Source organism: Cololabis saira, chromosome 1, assembly GCF_033807715.1.
Source record: "Cololabis saira isolate AMF1-May2022 chromosome 1, fColSai1.1, whole genome shotgun sequence".
NCBI classification, from domain to species: domain Eukaryota; kingdom Metazoa; phylum Chordata; class Actinopteri; order Beloniformes; family Belonidae; genus Cololabis; species Cololabis saira.
In genome coordinates, this window is record NC_084587.1 from 18,120,509 (window position 1) to 18,144,369 (window position 23,861).

The 23,861-nt window shown below is 41.6% G+C and overlaps 1 protein-coding gene across 6 annotated transcripts in view; it reads right to left on the bottom strand.

The window, feature by feature from the left end:
• Positions 1–23,861, bottom strand: part of kdm4c (lysine (K)-specific demethylase 4C) — a 44,713-nt gene that overhangs the window by 3,214 nt on the left and 17,638 nt on the right. For 3 of the 6 annotated variants that reach the window (XM_061716127.1, XM_061716217.1, XM_061715971.1), the window contains exons 13-20: positions 23,091–23,272; positions 19,677–19,920; positions 16,904–16,980; positions 14,974–15,029; positions 14,744–14,852; positions 6,091–6,285; positions 3,426–3,596; positions 915–1,034 (exon numbers count right to left, since the gene is read on the bottom strand). In XM_061716127.1, coding sequence (XP_061572111.1) covers positions 915–1,034; positions 3,426–3,596; positions 6,091–6,285; positions 14,744–14,852; positions 14,974–15,029; positions 16,904–16,980; positions 19,677–19,920; positions 23,091–23,272 — 1,154 coding nt within the window. The remainder of the gene's footprint in view (positions 1–914; positions 1,035–3,425; positions 3,597–6,090; positions 6,286–14,743; positions 14,853–14,973; positions 15,030–16,903; positions 16,981–19,676; positions 19,921–23,090; positions 23,273–23,861) is intronic. The other 3 variants (XM_061716041.1, XM_061716307.1, XM_061716285.1) reach the window with 3 other exon arrangements.

The window sequence follows — 23,861 nt, forward strand, 5'->3', positions numbered from 1 at the left end:
AAGTCGGATGACAAAAGATGTCAGGAGTTAAAATGAATCCTTGTGACAGTCAACAATTTCTTTTGAGAAGAAGGGAAAAAAAAAAGTTTCCAGATTTGATCAGTAACAGACAAATCATAGGTTTGCATGATAAAAGTTTCCTTCTGTCTCTCAGACTACCGTGATTATGGGACGCATATTATCCAATTTTAGGATCCGTCAGACCACGAAGACGTCTCATCCTCTTAAATCTAAGTGTAGAGTTGATACAAACATCAGCTTCTTCTTAGAAGACTTCAAGTTTCTGAACAAGAACAGAGTGAAACTATCAAACGGAGACACCTTGACAACGAAGAAGAAAATCTGATCCCCGTCCAAATGTGCGCGTGCGTCACAGATGCGTTTATGCATAACTAACAGTTGACACCCAGCGCAACTAAATAAAGCCTTAAGTGCAGGACCCGAGACTCCCGCTCGCTGAAAAATTCAGTGACTTTGAATAATGCAGATTGTCACCTCCTACTCATCATCATCTTCCTCCCGCTCTAATCGTCTTCATCGCTTTTTTTACAACCACATTTCTATCAGGTACCTGCAAAACACCTTTTCTTCCCACATATCCGTCTTTTCAATCTCCTCTTTAGTCACCACGACTTCGATACTTCCCTCAGTTTCCATCCCTCGCGGCCTGTGTTTGTTCTCTCTCTCTGCTCTTCTCCAGACATGGACCAGAGGGACGCTGAGTCACGATAACTCTGATGCTAAGGGAGTTCAACAAGTCTACTTCGGAGCCACTCTTCCTGCCTGGTTATTCAACATTCACGGGGAAACAAAAAGATGAAAGCTGCAGAACTGGGTCAATTGTCCAGTGTACTGCCACCACACACACACACACACATACACACACATACACACACACACACACACACACGTACCTGGTACATGTAGGACACGCTGGATCCCAGGTATTTAGCACCGTAGAAAAGCCCGTCAGGCCATTTCACTTGAACAGCTTCCCCGACTTCCGGAGGTCCCTCATTCACACAGTCTCTGCTCTGGAAACACAAGACTGGCCATGTGAGATATAAACAAACACAAATATCAGAACACTTTCAAAGTAAGGATTTACAAATAAGGCGCAACCACAAGAAATTTGAGGTGAACACTGGGGTTTTTAGGTGTCAGGACTCCTGTGGAATGTGCAGATATTAAAATCTTGGGACTTTAATTGACTCGACTTCGTCTCCCGTGTGTCGTTTTTTTACGTCCTAAATAGTCACAAAAAGCTGAACACAACGTTCAGCATTGAACTGAACTGGGATATTCTACTTAACCCGGGTTTCCATGCTCATACTTTTGCTTTGTTTCCTTTTTTTCTATTATGGGTGTAAAATCTTTACGACAAAAATATCCAATATTACATTATCAGAGAATTATTTATCGAGTCACGGCCGTTTTTGCAGAGCATGGGTCCGATTTACGGCTTGAAATACTGAGCAAGGCACAAAAAAAAGTCTACCTTAAAAATCAAAACCTGCAACTATAGCATATATATTATTCATAACGGAGATAATAGCTGATAATTGATACCGAAGGAATGTTTTTATTTTTATATAACCTTTATTTACGCAGGCAAGCAATTTAAGAACTAATTCTTATTTGCAAATGCAGCATGTGATTTTGCATATTAAAGCAGCGTGGATTAGGGGTGGGTATTGGGAAGGACCTCACGATACGATACGCATCACGATACTTGAGCCACGATACGATACACATTGCGATATCCCGATTATGCGATATCCCGATTATTATATTCTACATAGTTCACCGAAAAATTTTAAAATGCATTACACATCTTAAAATCCAAGTTGTATTATGTACATCAGATGATAGTGATGGATCTTAAAATCCGAGTTGCACGTTCATCAGATTATAGTGACAATTCATGGGACAAACTGAGTCAAAACAATGTTTTATTATAACTATACAAGCTAAAGTTACAACATATTTGTATATGTTTTTCATATTATTTACATCATATGAAATTAACATTAAATTTAGTATGAGGTTGCTTTAATTATGTGGCAAATGATAATAAACACAAGTAAGATGGGTACTAAAACCAAGGACAGGCACAGTGATCAGTCTGTATAGATATAAATCCATAAATAAATAAACCTCTGTCCATTATTTTTCTTTTTTTTTTCCCCTTTTTTTTTTTTTAAGGACAGGCAATTGTGTTATATAAAAAATAAATTATAAAATTAAATAAAACGTGAAATAAAACCTGAGCTCAGTGCAGGGGCCCTCCCAGGAGCACTGGGTGATATAATGGGAAAAGAATCGGGGATAAAAAAAATTATTTAAAAAAAAAAAAAAAAAAAAAAAAAAAAAAAAATCGATATTCAAATTTTGAATATCGATATTGTATCAGCTGGAAAAGTATCGCGATATATTGCCATATCGATATTTTTGCCCACCCCTAGCGTGGATTGTGTCTTTTTTTGAGACAAAACTTGTAGCCGTGTATGTAAACACTACCTAAATGTAAACATGCATCTTAACAGGGGATGAGACAGACGTCAGCATCTCCATCTTCTGTTGTGGGCGTGAAGAATTTACACGAAGCAGACTGAAAGATGTCAACTTTTGCGCCAGTTTTGGACCGTTTTCCTGGTAGTTTGATGAAGTAGGTTCTAAACAGGTTAAGATGAAGCTGCGAAGTGAAAACTTTTATCAGCCAACCAGAACTGAAACGTTGGGATCATTATCACTAACGATCAGACTGAACGATAGTGGTCTGCACGTCTTTGAACGTCTTCTACAACACGGATATTTCTCCGGGCAGAGCAACCTCCTGACTTTCCTCCCTCTGGCCGTTATTAGCGGCGGGAATCGTTCTGCAGCAGTTGCAGCCAAATCTTCCATAAAACTGGACTCCCAAAAACTGATAAAAATAGCATTTAACTTTGCTAAAGTGAAGTTTTATCCATTTGGCATCGTCAGTGTGTGTATGAAACTGAATTAAAAACACATGTGAAAGCTGAGTGGTACTATTCAGCTTTTACTACATTCTTAACGCCTTCGGTGCTGTTTTCAATTCAAACCCTCTGATTTTAATTAGATAGAAATGAAGTTCAAGCTGAATAAAGCTGAAGTGTCTGGTGCTACTTTATATTAATAACAATGTGGGTTTTTTTTTTTATCCATTATAATTTCTTTTCCTTATTACATATTTTAATTGATGCCTGCTACATGAGAAACAAGGAATTTGCTCATCTAGACTGTAATTAGCCTCAGCAGCACACGATCCTCTCTCAAGCAATTTCTTTCCAATAAAACTGACGTAAAATGAAAAAATCCAATTTGAGGGTATACCTATCAGACGCGACCTCGTGCAACTGAGCTGACCTCTGGAGCGAGAGTGGGATTAAGCGTGAGCTCACCACGATATCCTCGGGGTAGGTGTCGTTGGAGAAGGAGCCGTCGTCGAACATGACCTCGTAGAACGTCTGGGAGCTGATCTGCGTGACTTTGGAGCTGTAGTAGCGCAGGTTCTTGTGTTTTGAGATCACCGTCTGGCCCAGTGAGATGAAACCTTTGCAGGCTCGCTGCTTCTGGGACAGAGAAGGAGCAGAGACGACGTGATCACGCTGATGCACGAGAACAGAGGAGAAGATCAACCTAAACATCTGTACGGTACATCAGTCACTGCATTGTGTCGCGTCTTAAAGAGCGCTTTGGTGCTTCCCGGCAACAGTTTCCAAGTCCTGACTAGGTTGGGCCTTTCCGACATACAGTAGACGAATCAATTTCAACACGGCATAAATCTGGAGTCGACACACGGACACAGCTGCAGCGGGTTCATCGAGCTTCTGATCACATGCTCAGAGAAATCACACGCTTGCTAAACAGATAAATAACTTCTCTCCTCCGTGGCTTCACCTGCAACGATCAGCCTGCAGCTCTGATGTTTAACTGTAGGATGTTACTTTTAACCCTAAAACTAATCTAATAGTTAAAACAAATGAGGACTGACAACTAACGTTTCCTTTATGTTGCAGCAGGAGTTCAGGGTGGTGAGCCGAGTCGGATATCGAGGTCACATGATAAGGGATGATCTTCGTGATGATGGTGAGGATGATGATGATGTACAGCGCACGTGCTACAAACTGTATGCACAAGCTAAAATGCTGGTACGTATATTTCACACGTGTGTGTACAGTTGAAGTTAAAACTTAAGCATATGTCCATCGTCTCTGGCGTTGTTAGAGAAAAAAAAGCAAAAATTAGGAAAAAAAAACCTTCAGGTGGCCTTTAATGATGTGCTCAAGCGACGTGCTTGTGCCTCGTAAACTATCTACATTAATGCTCTGCAGAGTAATTATTAGGTATCAGATTAATCTAATAATAAAGGTTTTAAATGATCTGGTGAGGAGATATTCCAGTTTTTGGGAAACACTGGAAAAGACCTCTGTATATATTTAAAAACTATTTTCTAGGGTCTAAATTAAAGCTCACCTATAGATCCATCTATTCACCTCCACTGCCAACATCATAAAACGAGTAAAACCATGGCAACAAAGAGGAATTCTAACAATAATTGAACTAAACTCTCAAAGGTTTATGCTAAATGTAAAAAAAAAGATAAGAAAGTGATGCGTTTAGTTGCAAAAACTAAGACAAAATGCAAAAGTCGTGTGAAAGACCAGAGAGCCTGCAGGACTTCTAGCAGAAATAACTTGCAGCCTTTTCCGTTTGGTATGAAATCAGCGGTCCGTCACGTCACAGCGGAGGAATCCGGCACCATCTCGCTTTTGTTCATCGAGGTTTGTGGAAATTTGTTGCACAGCTCTCTTAAGGTCTCACCTCGGCATTTCAATCAGGTTGAGGTCCAGACTTTAACTGGGTCACTGCCAGCATATTGATTTTCTCCTTCTGTTATTCTGTTGTCGATTTGAAGGTGCACCAGGGATCATTGCACGCCCCAGTTTCTGCCGTTCCTCAGCTGTTGGACGGATGACCCGTCATTTGACTCCGGGACACTTTGATTCAGTCTTAGAAAATCCTCTCTGTACCGGTAACTACAAGGCTGCAAAAACAAGCCGGGATCGTCACCCCTCCACCTCTGTGCTGCAGGTGCTTGTGCTGATATGCTGCTCCTCCTTCGTCTCATTACTTCAAAAAGACATTTTTCCAGAAGTTCTGCGGTCTGTTCAGATAAGCGGCACTAAGCTTTCTTTTATAAGCGAACAGGTTTTCTCCTGGCACCTGATCCAAACTAAACCTTACTTGTTCAATGTATTTTTTTCCGGCTGCACTGTCATGAACTCTTAACTTTTAAAGTGCTAACCGAGGTCTGCAGAGTCCGAGTTTGGGTTTTGCTGTATTTCTCTGAGCACTGCAGAATCTGACCCTGGACGGGCGCCGCGCTAACGAGTGGGGACGGTCCACTAAACATGCACTTTGTTGTGTCTCAAAGACGGCGCTGACACGCGGAGCTTCTCTGTGATCTGCTGCCCCCCTGTGGTCAGAGCTGGTACTGGGACATAGAGTGGCTTTAACTGAAGCCTGGGGAAGCTTTTCTTTTACCTCCAACAAACATCTCTGAAGCCACATTTGTAATATTAGCAGCAACGTTTTATTTCACATTGCTTTTACTCAAAGTGGTGATTTTCTACATCAAATAGAAATTTTTATTTCCTTTCAGCCTTTGATGTTAAATCTGTTCCACAAGGAGTAACCGATGCATCCTTTTAAATTAATAATGGGGAGCAATGTTGGACAAAGTAATTGAATTAAATGTTGAACCGGTTCAAACAACCTGAACTGCTGTTTTTTTTTTTTTTTTTGCTTTTGTGAATAAGCAGCTATTTCTTTCTCCTTTATTATAACTGTGTTACACAACAGAATACCCAAGAGTGGACATTTTACACGCTCAGCAGAGGATGCAAATTTTATTCTTGAATTAATTTCTTGAAAAACTGTTGCATATAAAAGTTTAAGCTGCGTCAGAGTCAGTGATCCAACTTTTACTGCACTTATGATTATGATACACATCTGATAAGCTAATAAACTGCCAGCAGTCGTGCACCCTCTTCTATAACTTACAGCTGCTGAACTCCGTGACTGGTGTCTATGGCAGGTGACTGACACGACATACGGCCAATCATCCGGCTCCATGATTACACCCGCAGCATGGGCACAGGTCACATGAAAGGAGGTGGGACACCGGCCACATGAGCACTGGATACAAGCCCCTGCCTGCCGCTTCCCCGCACAGCGGTTACGACAATAGATGCACTTCTGTAAACACATACAGACGAGACCAAGCTGTCAATAGCAAAGTCTGACTGCTGACTGCTGTGAATTCACTGAGCTTTCACACGGAAGATCAGATTCTTCAGACAGAAAACACATCACGGTAACATTTAACTTTAGAAAAGAGAAGAAAGAAAAATCACCAAGGGAAAGTAAAGTATGTTTTCAACATGTGAGAACTTTAGAAAACTGTCAAATCTGGCAATATTCTAATAAAAAGATTAAAAACCAATGACATGAATGACAGATTGGATATACATCACTCTCTCCCTCCTAAGAAAAAAGGCAGTCACTGTTGCTCCATTTCAAATACTCTTCAATTCATTGACCATGAGTTTTATAATCCCTTACTTATTTTTTTTTTTTCATTATTTATCAGAAGATGTGAAGGAAAGTTGAACAGCGATTTATTCATGTTACCACAACCAGGGGAACAATATTGAGGAGACAGAAGACTAGCGACCAGCAGGGGTGGTGGGAGGTCTTTCAGAGCCCCGAAATTTCCCACCAGTCAGTTTGAAATGACAAAACTTTCTGGATCGAATGCATAACATTGTGAAAAAAGCAAGAAAAGGAAGCTCAGCTGCTTCGATTCAAGCCTGTGATGATTACCAGGACCGGGCGACTGCGACTCTGCACCAGCGAGCTGATTTTCATGTCAGAAACGATTAAGACGCTCATCATGATTGTAAATGAAACGCAGCATTTACATGAGACAAAGGGCAAATCTTAGTAAACTAAGACTAAAACAAAGATACTACACCAATCAGCCTCTTGGACACAGAGTTAAGAGACACTAAGAGTTTGTCACAGCAGCCGTATCGATGACATATACCACGGTTCGGATAATATCACAGGTTTTGAACCACAGATCAGATCAGATAAAGCCAAACATGAGTTTACTTTTCACTTATAATAAATAAAAATACCTAAAAGCAAGGAACAAAATTCAGCAGGTGAGCAAAAGACATGTCAGGATGATGCCTGCCTACGCTTGAACTCTCGCAGTAAAATGAATTGACCTTCAAGAAAATTGAAACAGTCAATCAAGGAAAAAAAAAAAGAAGCTGTGTGTCTCTGGTTTTTCTCCCGTCAGCGGCATGATGGGAGGATCCAGAGTCACGCGTCTCCGTGAGCCTCTACAACTTGTGTCAGCCACAGCTGGGGACGCTGCGCACCTCCCCTGAAATGTCACTCCTCCATCGAAGCTTTCGCAAACCCGCACCACAGTGCCAAAACCTCCCTTTTTTTTAAGTCAAAATGAGTGAATTACAGATTAATTAATTCAATCAATCAGTTTGTGGTTCGTGAGATGTGCCGCGGATGGCGGAGGGATCCAGACGGACCGTAGATCATCCAGGATCGGTGACAGCCCCAGTGCCTGTGGTTTGTACAGAACGCTGTAAACTCTGAAAGCCGCCAAACCGAAGCATCCTTGGTTTTATGTTTTGTCCTGCAGGATTACTGGTGCAGTCTTTTGTGGTTTAACCACTAAACATGTTGCACACAGCATCCTGCTGCCTTTTATCTACATTCTCAAGAGTCACCTTGAGGCTTTTCTCCTCATCTAAACATCCAAGCACACGTGATGTTTATCTTTCCAAACGGTTGAAGCTCAATTTCCTCATCGTTCCAGTGAGGATGAGAGAGTTCTCACTGGAACGATGAGGCTAAACAAAGGCCAGGATGAGAGGTAAACACGCAACCGTGGCTCGTTTTCTTTCTTTCTAGAAAACTACACATAGTTTAAGAGCTCTGTAAACAAAATTAAACAATATAAAATAAAATTATATAATATTATAAATACATAAGTTCTCAGGGTCAACAGTCCAGAGAAACAGAGAGCGCCGAAGAGAGGTCAAGAAACGTGTGGAAGCAGGTTGGGACGGGTGGAGAAAAGTGTCAGGGGTGATGTGATGGATAGGATCAGGAATGAGTGCACCAGAGCGACGGTACGTCTTACCGTAATTTCCGCACTATAAGACGCACCTAAAAGCCTTTCATTTTCTCAAAAAACGGCAGTGCGCTTCATAATGCAATGTGCCTTATATATGATCATTACGGTAATTTCTGTTACTGTAGTCAGGGGGATTGTAGCTACTGTAGTTGGTGTCGCCGAAGTAACGGCGCGAAAACCGGCAGGAATCGTCACAGACGTTCAAGACAACAGCAGCGACGCTGACTCGCATAATGGCGACTGTGCTGAGACGCAGCCGGGACCATTGGATGCTGCACTCGCACAGCTGTTCTATTCCGGTGTGGGTACCAGATTGTATCGGGCTGCAATATTTTCCCCGGAAGTGTGCGTTTTTTCCCCGCGATGGTATTTTAGTCAGAAGCAGCAGATCATAGTGGAGGTAAAAGGGAGAAGAAACATATACAAGGAATTATCAGAATTATCAGTGATCTTACTGACATAGGCTAAAAAAAATATTAGAGTTAAAATATTTATTAGGGACTATTTTCATTAGACAATTGGAGATTCATCAGTGTGCTGAGAACAATAATAGCCTACTATATACAGTATAGGGTAAACAATCGTTTGCTTGCTGCATAGCAGTAAGCAGTTACATATTTTGATCTTAATAGACATTTTAAATTATCGATTTGCTTTATTACATTTATTAATCATCAGTTTTCACAAGACGGAACGTCATCACGTACAGGGAGCCGGGAAAAAAAAGCAGGTGGGAAAAAAAAGCACCGACACCGGCACGGAAGAAGAAGATTTCGAGGGATTCGGGGATGAACTGGAAAAGTTCCCCTCCGCGTTTGTTTTGAGAGTTCAGAAAGCTGGTTTTTATTTTGTTAATTTATTTTGTTTGACTAACATTACTTTCTTCTTGTATTCTTTTTTTTGCATTTGCATTTTGTAGCATTTCCTGTAGCGCAGCTCCATCAAGTAGATACTTAACTCAACCCCAGCCACTATAGTACGGTTTCATACTGCCTTATAATGCGATGCGCCTTATGGTGTGAAAAATACAATAGATGTTATTGGGTATAAAGTCAGAGAGTCCAGACATGCACAGACGAGGGCAAGTGAGTTTATTGGGAGAAGGATGCTACGGCGGGAACCGCCAGGCAGGAAGACCAAAGAGGAGTTATATGGATGTAGTAAAGGAGGACATGAGGATGGATGGTTGGTGTGAGAGAAGAGGATGCAGAGGATTGGGTAGATGGAGACGGATGACTTGCTGTGGCGACCCCTGAAGGGAGCAGCTGAGAGGAAAATAAGAAGAAGAATGCAAAACAGAGCCCAATGCAGTTTCCAGGTTTCTAAAACACTTGGACTCTGTGAAACAGCTATAGCGTTTGTTTTTCTTCTTTACATATATTAAAAACAAATAGAGGATAGAAAATGTTGCTTGAGAATGAGGTGGGAAAAAAAGACAACATTTGCTGTGCAAGCAGAGACCTCCTGTCACAGAACCCCTCTTTCCAGTACAAAGTATATAATTATATCTGTCACACGGCGTCTTTGTAAAGCATGAAAACTGATGTATTGGTTGAAATATCAAGAAAGTGATTTAAAAAAAAAAAAAAAGTTATCGGAAAAGCACATGTCCAGTTAAAGCAGCACAGAAGAACCAGTGTAACTCTAGCTCTTTGGGCCCGACTAAAGGCGTCGTCAAGGTTACACGCCTTTAACAATACTGATTTGCTCCCATTTGATATTGGTTTGGTCATGCTCTCATTTTTCTCCCACACTTTGTCCCACTTTGGCGCGTTGTTGCCGATAGCAGGGGGATGCTTTACTAAAGTAAGCAAATATTCCCTCAAATGAAATCGAGACTGATCATTCTAACATGAACAAAGGTCCTTTGTGTCTGCTTTAAGAGTTTAATCACCAAAAAGTCGACTTAATGACCAAAGACCACTAAGTGAATAATTGCTCATCTTTGGAACGAACCTCTAACATAACTTGAACCCAGTACATCCCCAACATAATTATATCTTTGAGGTCTTCTGAATGTGCTGAAGTATAAACTAAATTGATGGCCGGACAGAAATGACAGTTGTAAAACAATACAATGCAAAGGAACGGTTTAATAAAATGGGACAGTTTGAGGTTCCCACCAGACGCCGATGCTGCCATGCCTGCCGTGGTATTTTTACCTTATGAGCAGCTCCGTGTGAAGTGCATGACTGCACTATATGGCCTCGACGAGCACACAAAAGCACTTCCACAACATCCGTGAACACCCACCTACGTTTTTAAGGCTACCCCTCGGCTTTCTGCAGCAGGCAGCCCATCAAGGCGATTTCCTCTACTCTAGCATCTCTCTCCCTCCCTCTCCCACAGATCTTCTGCTTCTCTACTTAAAAGGGAAAAAAATTACAACATCCTCCCATTATAATCCTACATGTTCCCGATTCCTTTTTCACCACTTCAACAAGCTTTCCTTCTCATTCCATTTCCTTAAAAACAGCCATTTTCATTTCCCTCCCTTTTATTCACTCTTGCAGATATATATATATATATATATATATATATATATATATATATATATATATATATATATATATATATGAATGACACTTTACACGCACAGGACAAAAACAATAAAAAAAAAAAAAGAATACAAAAGCCGTGCGTATAAAACAAAGTAAATCATATGATGAAGCAGCTTCTAAAACCACCATTAGCAGTTATATTAAGTTAAAGTGATTGTTAATTAAATTATCAGCGTCTCCTATTATTTCATAATAAACTTTTTTTCCCTTCTTATATTGAGGTTTGCAGTCAAAGCTCTATTAAGGTCCTACCACAATGTTTACCACTACATTTAAGCTGGGAATTTGTTTTGCTAAATGATCTTGTATAGACTATTCTGTTTGTGAATCGTTGCTATGTCTTTCCTGGTTGGTGGTGTATTTTCATACATACAAGTATACTTCAGAACAGTAAAACTGACGAAAAATCTTTTATAGAGGTCTGCACACCTGCTAATAATCAGTTCACAATAGGATGATGATTAGCATCACCTGGCTGCAACTATTAAATCTTATAGAAGCAGTAAGGAGGGTACTTAGTACTGATTAGGGATACAAATTATCGATTATTTCATTAATTGACAGTTGATAACCTTATCGATCGATCATCGATTAGTTGATAAGCGGCGTTTTTCCCCCATCTGAGATACAAACATATTTTTTTTTGCTTATATAAAATACAAAGGACATTTTAATGTATTCCTTAATCAAATATTCATTTGATACAAAAGTAACAAAAAGAAATTTGTGTACCACAAGGAAAATAATATAAAGTGCACTTCAAGGCTATTAGTAGCAGCAGCCATAATAGTGTCATTTGTGTCAAGCAAATTTTAAGTTCTAGTTACGTTTTAAGTTAGAGTTTTGGCAGTGTTCAAAATAAAATGATGAGACCTGCTGTATTGGAGAACATTTTCTTTTAGTTAAAACTGTAGCGGGGACAGATGTTTAGAGAAACCTATGTATGTACCGGGTGAAGGCTGATTTATGGTTCCGCGTTACAACAACGCAGAGCCTACGCCGTAGGCTACGGCGGCGGCTCTGCGTCGATTTAAGGCGGAACCATAATTCAGGCTTTAGGGGAGCATATCGGAGAACAACCAGAAGAATATAGAGTGGATTAAAAATAAAAGTTAAGCACTGAGCTACATGTGTCTCCCGTCTGGGCCATTGCAGACTCATTGCCTGAGCATGATGTTACTAAAACCAAACATATCCTCCTCTTTCTTCTAACTTGCGCGGCACACCGCGTTGTGTCGCATTAAATGTGGTCCGGCGTAATACCAGCTGGTGAAATTAAACGAAAAAATAAATAAATAAATAAATAAATAGATTAATTGTAATCGTTAATTGTAATCGGGTAATTTCATAACGGCAATTAATCGAAAATCGATTAATTATTAACATCCCTAGTACTGATCACATATACATATATTATATATATATAGTTAGTACTAGTATATATGCTTAGTACTGCTCACGTATATATACATACATTTCATTTCACTGTTTGACTTATTTTCTTTTAAATAACTGCACAAAGAAAATGAGCTGTATGTTTTTCATCAGAGGTTGTTTTTGCCAAAACCTCTGCTTTAAAAGATGAGTAGAAAACTAATTTATCAATTAGTCATCAGCACCTGACCGCTATTCACCCTCTCATATCCTCCGTAAGCAGTAACAATGTAGGACATCTCAGCATTTGATGATTGAGAAAAACAACAACAATACGGTAATAATCATGAAAACAGTCTGTCGTACGTTTTCGTTCAACCGAGGTTTCATTTAACTGATTTAAAGATCTGGCGAGGTCTGCAGCATAAAGCCTTAGAACTGAAATAGGCCATGAAGTAAATATTAAAAAGCACAAACGGTTCTCTCAGAGGGAAGTAAATAGAAAATCTGTTGTTTCTCGTCACCCAAGCCGGTGAAATCAAAGTCTTCTGCTTTGTTAGATACCGCTGCTTCTTTGAAACGGCAATATCTGATACATGTAATTAGTTAACCGAGACGGCATTAATTAAATGTAACATCTGCAGCAGTGCCGGCTTCATCTTCCCCATGATCAGCTGAGCTTCCTCAGTTCAGATATCATCAGGGAATGAGAAGCTTGAATGAGACTCTTCTTTTCCAAGACAAAGCAAAACGACATGCAAATGATTCATTCAAAACGGACGATAAAGTCTTAACATTATCCTTTTTCCCACCCCACTTTGTATGAAGCCCATGTTGACTGCTCCATTTTCTCAGCAGAGGTATTTCTAGTCGGTGCTCTTCTTGATGACTAACCTGGCCTAGATTTTATGAAGCCGTTTCCCACACCTCCTCCGTTATGGACAGCAATGTGCTAACGGCCTGACAACCGTCTCGTCCACCTATTGAGGCCAGCGTGAGCAGATCCTCACTGGCGTGCAGCACAGCCTTGTTTACGTGCAAAAATCATGCATGTCTGCCCCAAAATTAGCATTTATTGGCATATATTAGTGAAAAACCAACGCGCATGAAAACACAGCGCAACTACAACTTATTTTACCGTTTAAATGTGCAAACCAAACCCGTGCTCGTGGCTTCTGCTGGAGGTAACTGGGTCCCCGTGTTGAGTGGTGCGTTAAGAACATTCCCACAGTAAATTATGAATGCCTATGTGTATGCGCCTGTGTGCCTCTGCGTGATAATGAATTATAAATGTACTGGGCGGATCCAGGGGGCAACGGGTCCATAGCAAACTTCTAAACACGCGGCTCAGGAAGTGAACAGACACACGAGGAAATGGATAAAAACATAAAACGGAACCCATCGAATGAGTGACTACAAATAAGTCAATAATGAGAATGTTTTGACAAAGTTGTTGTGAAAAGACCATGTTTTAATTATAAAATGAAGCAGTATGCTTCTTAAGTAAAGAAAACTTGAATAGAAGAAGAATTATTGGCTTTCCCGTCTAACTAAAATCCAATATAGGCTTAAACCGGCGATGACATATTCAGTGTTTAACTGCTAAAGCCAGGAAGCCGTGTTTTCTCAAAGAGAAAGTCAGGTCCTCCGATTTTTGGCCGTCATCTTGGAGATTTTTACGAGCTTCCTGCCTTTTCCAGTCACTCCTTCACATTTTGGCTCGTGGATACATAAAGAAAAAAAAAAAAAAAAAAAGACAACTTTGTGGTTGTGCTTTCAAATCCAAATGAGCCTAATTTCAGTGTGGTGTGTGAAGATATAAACCATGTCCTGTAAATACCCTGCGGGTAATGTCACTGCCTCCACCAGCTTAGTGGACGCAGTGTAGGTGCAGGAATATATCTTTAACGACTCTGGAACGAGTCCGGAGCTGAAAACCTAAATGTGCTTGTTCTCGACGGCTGTGAGGGATGTCAGTGTTTTTGAGGAACCTTAATAGAAGATTGTCAAGTAACATATTTTCAACTCTTGAGGAGCGTTTTAGGGAGTCCCAGCGTGTGATCCATCATCCTCTTAAAAACGCCTCGGCTCCCCTTTTTCATTCGACAGTAAATCCTGAAACAATGGGACAATAAACGGGACTTGACAAACGGTACAAGCTCTCTGTTATCCGTCTAAGGTCGGAAAGTGCTTGTGAAACGCTTTCTGCTGAGCCATCACAAGGCCTTCAGCCCAGAGAGCTTGAACTGTCATGGCAGCGTGTCAGGTCTGTTGAGACACACGCTCTCATTACGCCAACACACACACACACACTAAAGGCACAGATACACACATGGAGGTAGACATGTACTTGCATACATACAGGAAAAACTACAACCCACAGAAAGCCCTGACTCCCACCAACTAGTGGTTAATTACCTCACTTACATTGTGGGTATGTTCGTCTCAGACTGGTAATTAGGACTGTGAACACTTCATTAATTAGATCAGGCCAGTCCTCAAGGGCTATGTGTATGCATGTGTGTGTGAGTGTGTGTGTGTGTCCTCTCACCAGCTTATATCTCTGCATGGGGATCCTGCTGGTATCGATGGGACTCCTCTTGGCCTCGTCGCTGAACCTCGCCTCTGGCAGCGCTACCGCACACGTCACGTGAGCCCATCTACACACAAACGCGCATTTAGTACGGTGTGATGATTAATATGCACCGCCGATCCCTTTGGCAAAGCTCTGGAGATTAGAGATATACGCTGAAGTAATATTTGAGCAGAGGCAGGTCTCACTTGTTGTTCTGGGTCTTCTTCAGAGCTCCACCTCGGAGGTTACAGAGACAGCATTCCTGAGAGCAAAGAGAGAGAGACGTTAGTGACCGCAGTAAAGGTGTGTTAACGCGTGCAAAAGTTAGTACACCCGCTTTTAATACTATGTCTCAAGATTTTTGAGGGCAAAGAGGGTACGCTTGCAGATAGATGATAATCAGCCCCTGATGAGTTTATCGGCAGCAGATGTACAGACCTCCGTGAAAGCAGATATTTTGGCAGTTTGCTGGTCTAGAGCTTTTGGATATGACAAACCCAAGAGGAAAAGACATAAGCAATGGTCTTGGAGAAGCCATTGTTGCTGTGAATCAATCTGGGAAGGGTGAACAAACCCATTTCCGATTAATATGGAGTTCAACGTTCTACAGTGAGGGAGATTATTTAAAAGTGGAAAGCACTCCAGAAATATTGGGGGAAATGGCTAAAGTATATGAGTGAGAGACTGTTATAGAGCAATTCCCCCAGTGTTTAATGTTTAATTTCTACACTATGATGGATGTTTATTGTCACTTAATATCTTGGACTGATTGGAAATCACATTGGCATTGGAAATTTCCTTGTTGACGTCATTACCCACGATTGTTTTAACAACTTTGTTCCCCTGACTGGTTTTTACCTTATGGATTTATCTGACAAGACACCTTCCCTACTCTGCATATTGGATGGACTTACTGTACACTGGAGGGACTCGCACCCATGGCTGGATGGCCTCTCTTTTCACACCCAGGAACTATAGTAACCCTTTATTACCGAGAACAATATCTGTTTTTTGGTTTTGTTTTTTCGATACACCATAATACACCCCCTTCGGTGACCTGTATGTTCTGTGCTGTTTGATTTATGTCATGTTTTTACAGCACATAAAATTCTGTATTATAAAACTGAAAATAAAAAGTTTAAAAAAAAAAAGTGGAAAGCACTAAAAAGACACTTGCAAATCTTGCCAGGAGTGGACATCCCAGCAAATTTGCCCCAAGGTTGGACAATGCAGTGGTCGGAGTCGGAGACATACAAAACCAAAAAACAAACCCACATCTGAGCCCAACAGGGCTGACTCAGCACATTGACTGCCAAAGTGCATGACAGCTCAACCAGAGGAAGACTGAACAAGTATGGTTTATTTGGGTGAGTTACCAGGAGAAAGCATTAATAGGGTTTGAAAGACTGCGTCTGAGAAAACCACAAGATTTCTGGAACAACGTCCTCCGTACAGATGACACCAAAGTAGAGTTTTCTACCCAGCATTTCACCAGAAACCTTTCAGACCCCCACGGGGGAGAAGGGGTGATCATGTGGTGGTGTTTTGTTACCACAGGACCTGGGCATCTGGACAACAAAGTCCTCTGTATACCTGATTATTCTGGAGGCCAATGTGAGGCCACCTGTCCAGCGGCTAAAGCTTGGTTGAAGCACCAGAATCTCTGCATCAGAGTGGCTGAAAAAATAAAAGAATCAAGGCTCTGAAATGGGCTAACCAAAGTCCAGAACTCAACCCAATCTAGACTGGGAGCTCCGCTCACAACTTAAGGGAACTTAAAAAAGCTTTGCTTAAATAAATGGCGAGAATCTCAATGAACCAAAGCGACATTGTGATAAAAAAAATGGGCCTAAAGTCCACCACAAAGATGTACTGAAACATGGGGGTATTTGGTATTGTCTATTGTGATTTATTTTCCTCTTTTTTTTTACTTTATAAATATTGCCATCCTTGTTTGACTGAGGCTGTATTTGCCTGACATAGGTTTCAAAAGAAGGCATAATACATTGATACACATTATTGTATTTGCAGTTGAAAGCCTGCGACTTCGACTTATAAATGTTCCGGCAGCATGTTTCCCTTGGGAATAAAAGTTTAAGCAAAGCTGAATAAGACCAAAGACATGAACCATCTTACTGCTGCGAAGCTTCCTTCTGTGCAGCGATCACACAACCACTGTTCACCGATGTCTTCTGCAGCAACGCCGTAGCAACCTAGAGATGGAAACAGAGACAATCAGCTGCAGTAATAATAGTCACCTCTTTACTCACATCCAGAACCGCTCAGGGGGTTAAACTCAACGCTAGTTACATGGCATTAAATGACCAACAGAAATCAGAAAGGCTTGACAGGAACTCGTAAGTCAATTACTAGTCACAACAGACTGTCACAGAGCCACAGCAACACTGTTTCCCCAGATCCTTGACTGGTGCTGATCTGGTTTTGTTGCATGTAGACATGCAGAAAACTGCAGATTAAGTGGAACCTGAGATCTTGGTGGTCTGTGCGACTGCATGCGTGTGTGTGTGTGTGTGTGTGTGTGTGTGTGTGTGTGTGTGTGTGTGTGTGTGTGTGTGTGTGTGTGTGTGTGTGTGTGTGTGTGTGTGTGTGTGTGTGTGTGTGTGTGTGTGCTAAAGATAGAAAAAGGGCAACCAGAGTACAGAGACGTTGCGTGCAGGTTTATCAATTGTTTATTTCAAACTCTTAACATTATGTTAATACTGACGCTTCCTCCCCGTCTGTTTTCTTGGTTAACCGTTTTACAAAAAATGACTAATGCTGCCGAGTTTAAACAGAAAAATAAATGGGATTCTTTTTAAAGCTGGCAGCACGTTACGATCCATGCAGCAGAGGTTTTAGACGTACACGCAAGGGGGATTCTTTCTTTTTTCCCCTCTTTTTGTTTGAAACAATTTACGTCTGTGTATGGGTGTACGTCTCCGTTCTTTTCCTCAACTATCCATCACAAAACCAAAAATAAAACCTAAGCCCACCTCTGTTTCCTTTCCAAAGTTCAAGCGGCGGCGCGGAGAGAAAGCTGCATACACTTCTACTTATTCCAGCGTTTCAAAACCAAACTTGTGGCTTTGTCATCAGTGTCGAATGGCACACACTTCATCTCCTGCTCCCTCGCACTCACACAAACTAAGTAAATACAAATGTAGTGCAGATGTCGTGCAAACGCACCACATACGTAACACCCTAAACCATGCGGAGTGAAATACGCAGTGGGATCAACACAAGTATGAATGATTGATACGGACTTATGGAAAAGCAGTGCCATGCTAAAACTGCAGATGTGACTCAGCGACTAAGACTTTCTAAAGTTAGTGTGACTGATGGGGAAAAAGGAAAGAAGGGCTGCTTATGCGTCAGTGAGGGATTGTAATAATGTATAATGTATATTTGTATTTATCAGTGAATGTTGTTCAACAAAGAGGAACGTGTATGTGGGGCTTGTTTCTAAGTTTATGAACAGGAAGTATGTAGGAACACAGGATTCACCCTCATTTGGCTGACGAGGGAAATAAAATGCTTTGCACCACAGAAAGAGGTTGCAGGGGTTGGAGATCAAGGAATTAAACCCACTGGCCTTCTAATGTTTTCCAGCAGTACCTACTCAGCCCGACTAGACTCGCCTAGGTTTGGCGCTTTCCCACTAGGGGTCTAACGTGCCGAGTAGATATTTTTTCTGTAACTACTGAGTCGGCTGCATCTGACGTCATCACACTACAGGCCACCGATTGGTCGGGGGGTTGGGAGTCAGACGTCTGAGTCAGGAGGCGGAAATCAGCGAAAGAGCGACTCTGACGGCTTCTTGTTTATTTTATTTGACCAGCAACGGCAGCGCAAAAGTCTGTTTGGTGATCCAACTCTGAGGTGCAGATGTTCCTAAACCTGGTGGCTGAAGAGAGAATTAAAAAGGGATCTAGACGGGCGATAAGGAACGACCAGATCCACCAGGGGCTCTGTCACTTCATAGCTGCTCGCGGCTACCAACTGACTTTTCAGCAGCGCCGAGATGAACTAAAATAATTCAAAAGCGTCGCCGCGAGATCCCTATGTGCAGTAAGGTACTCTATTTGTGTAATTTTACAGACGAAAGTGTACATGCAGGGGATAGGTACCTAGTAAAAATATTGTTAATAGCGGGTAAAAAAGCTATCACAAGGAAATGGGGTAGAGTGGACTCTCCGAATCAGGAACAATGGATGGAGATAATAGAGGAAATCTATGTAATGGAATAACTGACACATCGTTTAAGACTGCAAGAAACGCAGCTGGAGGACAAATGGCTGAAGTGGACATCTTTCAAGACCTGGTACAGCGACAAAGACTGTTGAAGGATCACCAGATACAGAGGACGAAACAGGGAACCGACAAATGACCATGTAGGAATGCTACTCCCAACAGGACTTCAATTTGTTTTTTGTTTTTTTTGTTTTCTTGTGTGGCTGTTTGGTTTTTGTATTGTGCAAAATGTGAAAAATCAATAAAAAACAAAGTTTAAAAAAGAAAAAAAAGCGTCGCCGCTTGAAGCTTCTCTCATTTTTTTAAACTTGATATCGAACACAAGCCACAGGCCCAGCAGCACATCTATCATCTCCTCCAGGTTCTACATCTTTAGTGTTGTTGTTTTCTTCGTTTAGATCACACAATCAAATACGTCACAGCAGCTTTGCTCCAACCTCCTACTTCTGCTCCAGGTACTGAATTGTTACTGAAAAGAAACCAGGCCGAGTTGAGTCGAGCCGAGCTGAGATGAGTAGAGCCGAGTAGGTGCTAGTGGAAACGTGCCATAACAAACCCACCAGAAAGAAAAAGAAAACTTATAGAAACAGAGCTGCTTCGTCTGGGGGGGGGTTAATAAACCCTGCCATGTTCTTATCACACGTGCTGCAGTACGTACTTGCATGGACTTGCAGGCAGCAGCTGTGGCAGTAGAGAAGCGGAGACGTGCCATCTTCTTGCAGCAGGGGGTTGGTCGGCGTCGGGGGGCAGTTCTGCTCTCGGAAGGAGAAGCAGATCTCCGGGACCAGGGGCTTGGTCCTCTTCAGTCCTCTGCAGGGAAGTTGAGGGCCCTCCGTTGGGGGTGAAGATTCGGCGGCGTCTTGAGCCGTTATTGATTTACTGTCCTCGGCTTTGTCTTCGGCCTGAATGAGAAAGAGACTGGGTAATTTTGTAGCTTTCTCTTGAGAGCTAAGTAGATTGGATTACTGAAAGGGAAGGTGGAGTGCATAACATTACTCCGAATCATTGGCAATCAAAGTTGTCAGCCTGGATTACATTTTAACCAAATCAAAAATTACAAGAATACTGTGAGGTACTTACAGGAAATGGTGTAGTCATCTGTGTTGTATGTATATGTATGTATTTTCAAAAAGGGCCCTTGCAGATCAAATCTGTTCAGATGTTATTACAAACATCAGATTTATCTTTAATAGAACTAATTATGACACCTTGTGACTGGCCTGTGGGGTTTTTAATTATTTTTTTCCAAGAATGTTTGTGGTGTTGTTCAGAACCGGCAAGCAACATTAACAAGTATGTGCAGAGTTAATTAAATTCAGTATGCAAACAAGAAATCCAAACATTTCTCTCTGGACTAGGGCATGCTGGGAGCTGAGAAACTGTAAGATGTGACGATAACAGGGTGGATCGATGCAAAATCACTACAGTATGCTCCTGACAGGATTAACATAACTTTACTGACATCCTCCTAACTTTCCTGGAGGAAAAATAAATAAATAAATTTGGGGCAGATCATCCTCGGATGTTATCCTCTGTTGTAACCGGCCTCTTCATCTGGGTACCAGCTTACTGTTACCTTCGTATCGGCCCCCAGTGCTGGAACTATAAATCATGGGTAAGAGCACCTATAGGCTAGTTTGGGTCTGACTAAGGCCCAATCCCAATACACCCCCTACTTTTCTTCACTAGCCCTACTTTCTACCACTAGCCCTCCCTCACTCTCACTACCCCTAAAAAAGAAGGGACAGATTTTAGGGCACTTGAAATCTTCCCAGGGGCCTGTCCCAATATTCCCACTACTCCTACTTTTCAGCACCACCACTAATCAGGAAGCTGAGAGCCAAAAGCTGTTTTAATTTCAGCTGTAGCGCTGTTAATGTGTCACTTTATTAAGTTTTTATATTTTTTCAGGCGTAAAAGTAACCGTTAAGATCCCCAACCTGGGCTCAGTTTATCAAAATAACGCTTGTTAAGAAATTTGACCCGATGTTTTCGGAGATGATAAGAGCCGCCGGCTCGAAGCAGCAGCAGCCGGAGTACAGACGTAGTACGACGTCCCGGGGGAGAAACCTGCAGCTCTGTTGAGAATTACTGCTGGCTGAAATAAATCATTTAGGAAGATAAATGTTGGTTTAATAGATGAAATCTAACAGTTGTAGCTACGCCCGTTAAGAAATTTGCTCCGAAAATTTCGAGATTTCTGCCTGCCGGCTCCGGAGCTGATTTATGGGATTTATGGGTTTGCCGAAGATCACGCCAGAATAAAGGCTGATTTATGGTTCTGCGTTACACCAACGCAGAGCCTACGGCGTTAGAAATGTAATCAAAACGCAATTTTATGCAGAAACTAACTCAAAATATTGATTTTATTCACTAAAAAATAAGAAATGTCCACCATGTTTTTTTTTTTTGATTCAGTCCGCAAATGACGACGAAAAGCATCAGGGAAATTTTTCTGTCCCTAGATCAAACTAGTGAGCATTGGAAATCCCTCGATCCGTAGGGATAGATTCATAGCCACTACACTAGTTTTCTTCACTCCCACTAGGTGGAAAGAGGAATTGGGACACCACTACCCTCACGGGAACGCACAAAATTTAGGGGTAGGGATGAAAACTAGGTGTAGTGGTAGTATTGGGACAGGGCCTAAGTCCACGTTGTTGCTTCCAGCCCAAATCTGACTTTTAGCATATTAGATTTTCAACTCAGTTTTATTGCAAGTGATCAGATTCAATTTCCGTGGGTAATGTTCTCTAATCCCTCTGGTTGCTATGGCAATGTACATGCATAGATAGACAACGTGCAAGATATAAATGAGAGAGTGGTTGACTGGCTTCGCTGCTGTTGCAAACGGTTATGTGAAGCTGCGGTGCAGGAACGTGTCGGAGACGGAGGACGCCTCGGTGCCGACCCGTCTCTCTGGCAGCTGTCTCCGCTGGTACGTCAGTACCAGGGCGGGTTAGCTGTTACCTAACGGAGACCTGAGGCTAGATGGGAGAGGACTCCCCCGTCACTCTGGTAGATGTAGTCATCGCTTGTGTCACATTGCAGATGACACAAAAGACAGTTTGAGATCGCAGATGAACAACTCAACTCAAAATGTTGAAACCATCTCCAGATGTGACTCATCTCAAACCTGCACTATTTTTTAGGGGTGGGCTAAAAATATCGATATATCGATATTTTATCGATATGCATGTGTAGGAACGATTATCGATACATAAATCCAAGTATCGATTTAAATTTTTTTTTTTTTTTTTTTAAATCCCAATTTTTTCCCCCATTTTATCACCCAGTGCTCCTACCTAAGTCAGTCCTGGGCATTGCTCCATCTACCAACCCCGGGAGGCCCTGCACTGAGCTCAAGTCTCCTCCTTACTTGAGGAGTGAGCAGGCTGCTTCTTTTCACCAGGCAGGGTGGGGTTTCTCTGGCCGGACGTGGCGCGTGGAAGGATCATGTTATTCCCTTATTGTAACCAGAATATCGATATCGAATCGTATCGGATATCGTATCGTCTTGGGACCTAGTGTATCGGAATCGTATCGTATCGGGAGGTCAGTGATGATAACCAGCTCTACTATTTTTGTTTGTGTTCGAAATTCAGATGACTTTTGATTTTACTATGAGGTTTCTCGTCAGTTGTGTGAAATAAAACCTGCAAACAGGCATTGTGGCATAGAATTGTCAAATTGGTTTAATTCCCCGTACGAATTGTTACAGATTACTGTAATACTGTATTTGACCCGGTCTTTGTACGTTTTGACCGTATAGAAACGTCATTCTTGCCATTTTAAGAATGAGATGTGTACCTGTTGCACTCTACTGCCCTTTCTTTTTAACAACTTGTGCTTTTTATTATTTTACCTCTTTTCTTATCATTTTATTTGTTATTTACTGTTTAATTGTGTCTTGCCGCTTTTAATGTTGATGTAAAGCACTTTGAATTACCTTGTTGAATTATGTTATACAAATAAACTTGTCTTGCCTTGTCTTTTAGTCTGATTAACAAAATTATTATTTTTCTCAGTGTTCCCATCTATATTATAGCCAGACAAATCCAGTGAAACTAACCTGATAGTAAGGCATGAAGAGCGTGCACACAGCACAGTACGGCTGCATGGTGGCCGCGTGAGCGTTGTACTCCCTCTCCGCTGTGAAGCAGCTCTTTCTGTTTTGCCAAAGGTGAATGAGGGGCTTTGCCCATGCCTCCATTTCCTGCTCCTCTTCCTCGGCCAAGCTCGCCTCTGGGGGCTCTGATTATTACAAACACACAGTTATATAGTGAATATACGAGATATATCAGCCAGAAAATAATCACACAAGAGGACGACATGCAATCGACCAAAAATGTGGCCATTTGAGGGATTTGCAGCTACCAGGAACGTCCAAGGTATTTCAATTTCCTGAAGGGATGTTAACGAGTTGGTAGAAACTGCATGAACCATTTGCTCAGTCTGTTTTTTCAAAAATGTTAACTCCAATAAGTTACGGCAGGTGACGTCCTAATGGTGTTTTAAACTTGTTTCTTTAGGAATTTAAAGTGCAGCAACAAATGAACTGGAAAACTGTTTATCTTCTTCATCTTTTACAGCAGATGAAGTGATGATTCCCACAACTTCAAGTGCTAACCTCTTATCAGACTACGCCTGATTCGAGTTTGAAATTATCGCGTCCCTGCTAACAGAAACATCACATTGCGCCGCCGTCGTAACAGACTTTTCCAGCATTCCCACACTTTTAGACTTGCCGCAAACTAATCCCTCCCAAGTGGACAATTTCCTGCAGAACAACATTTTCACAGAACAGGCACCTCTTTGTTTACCAAAATCATCCCAAACAATT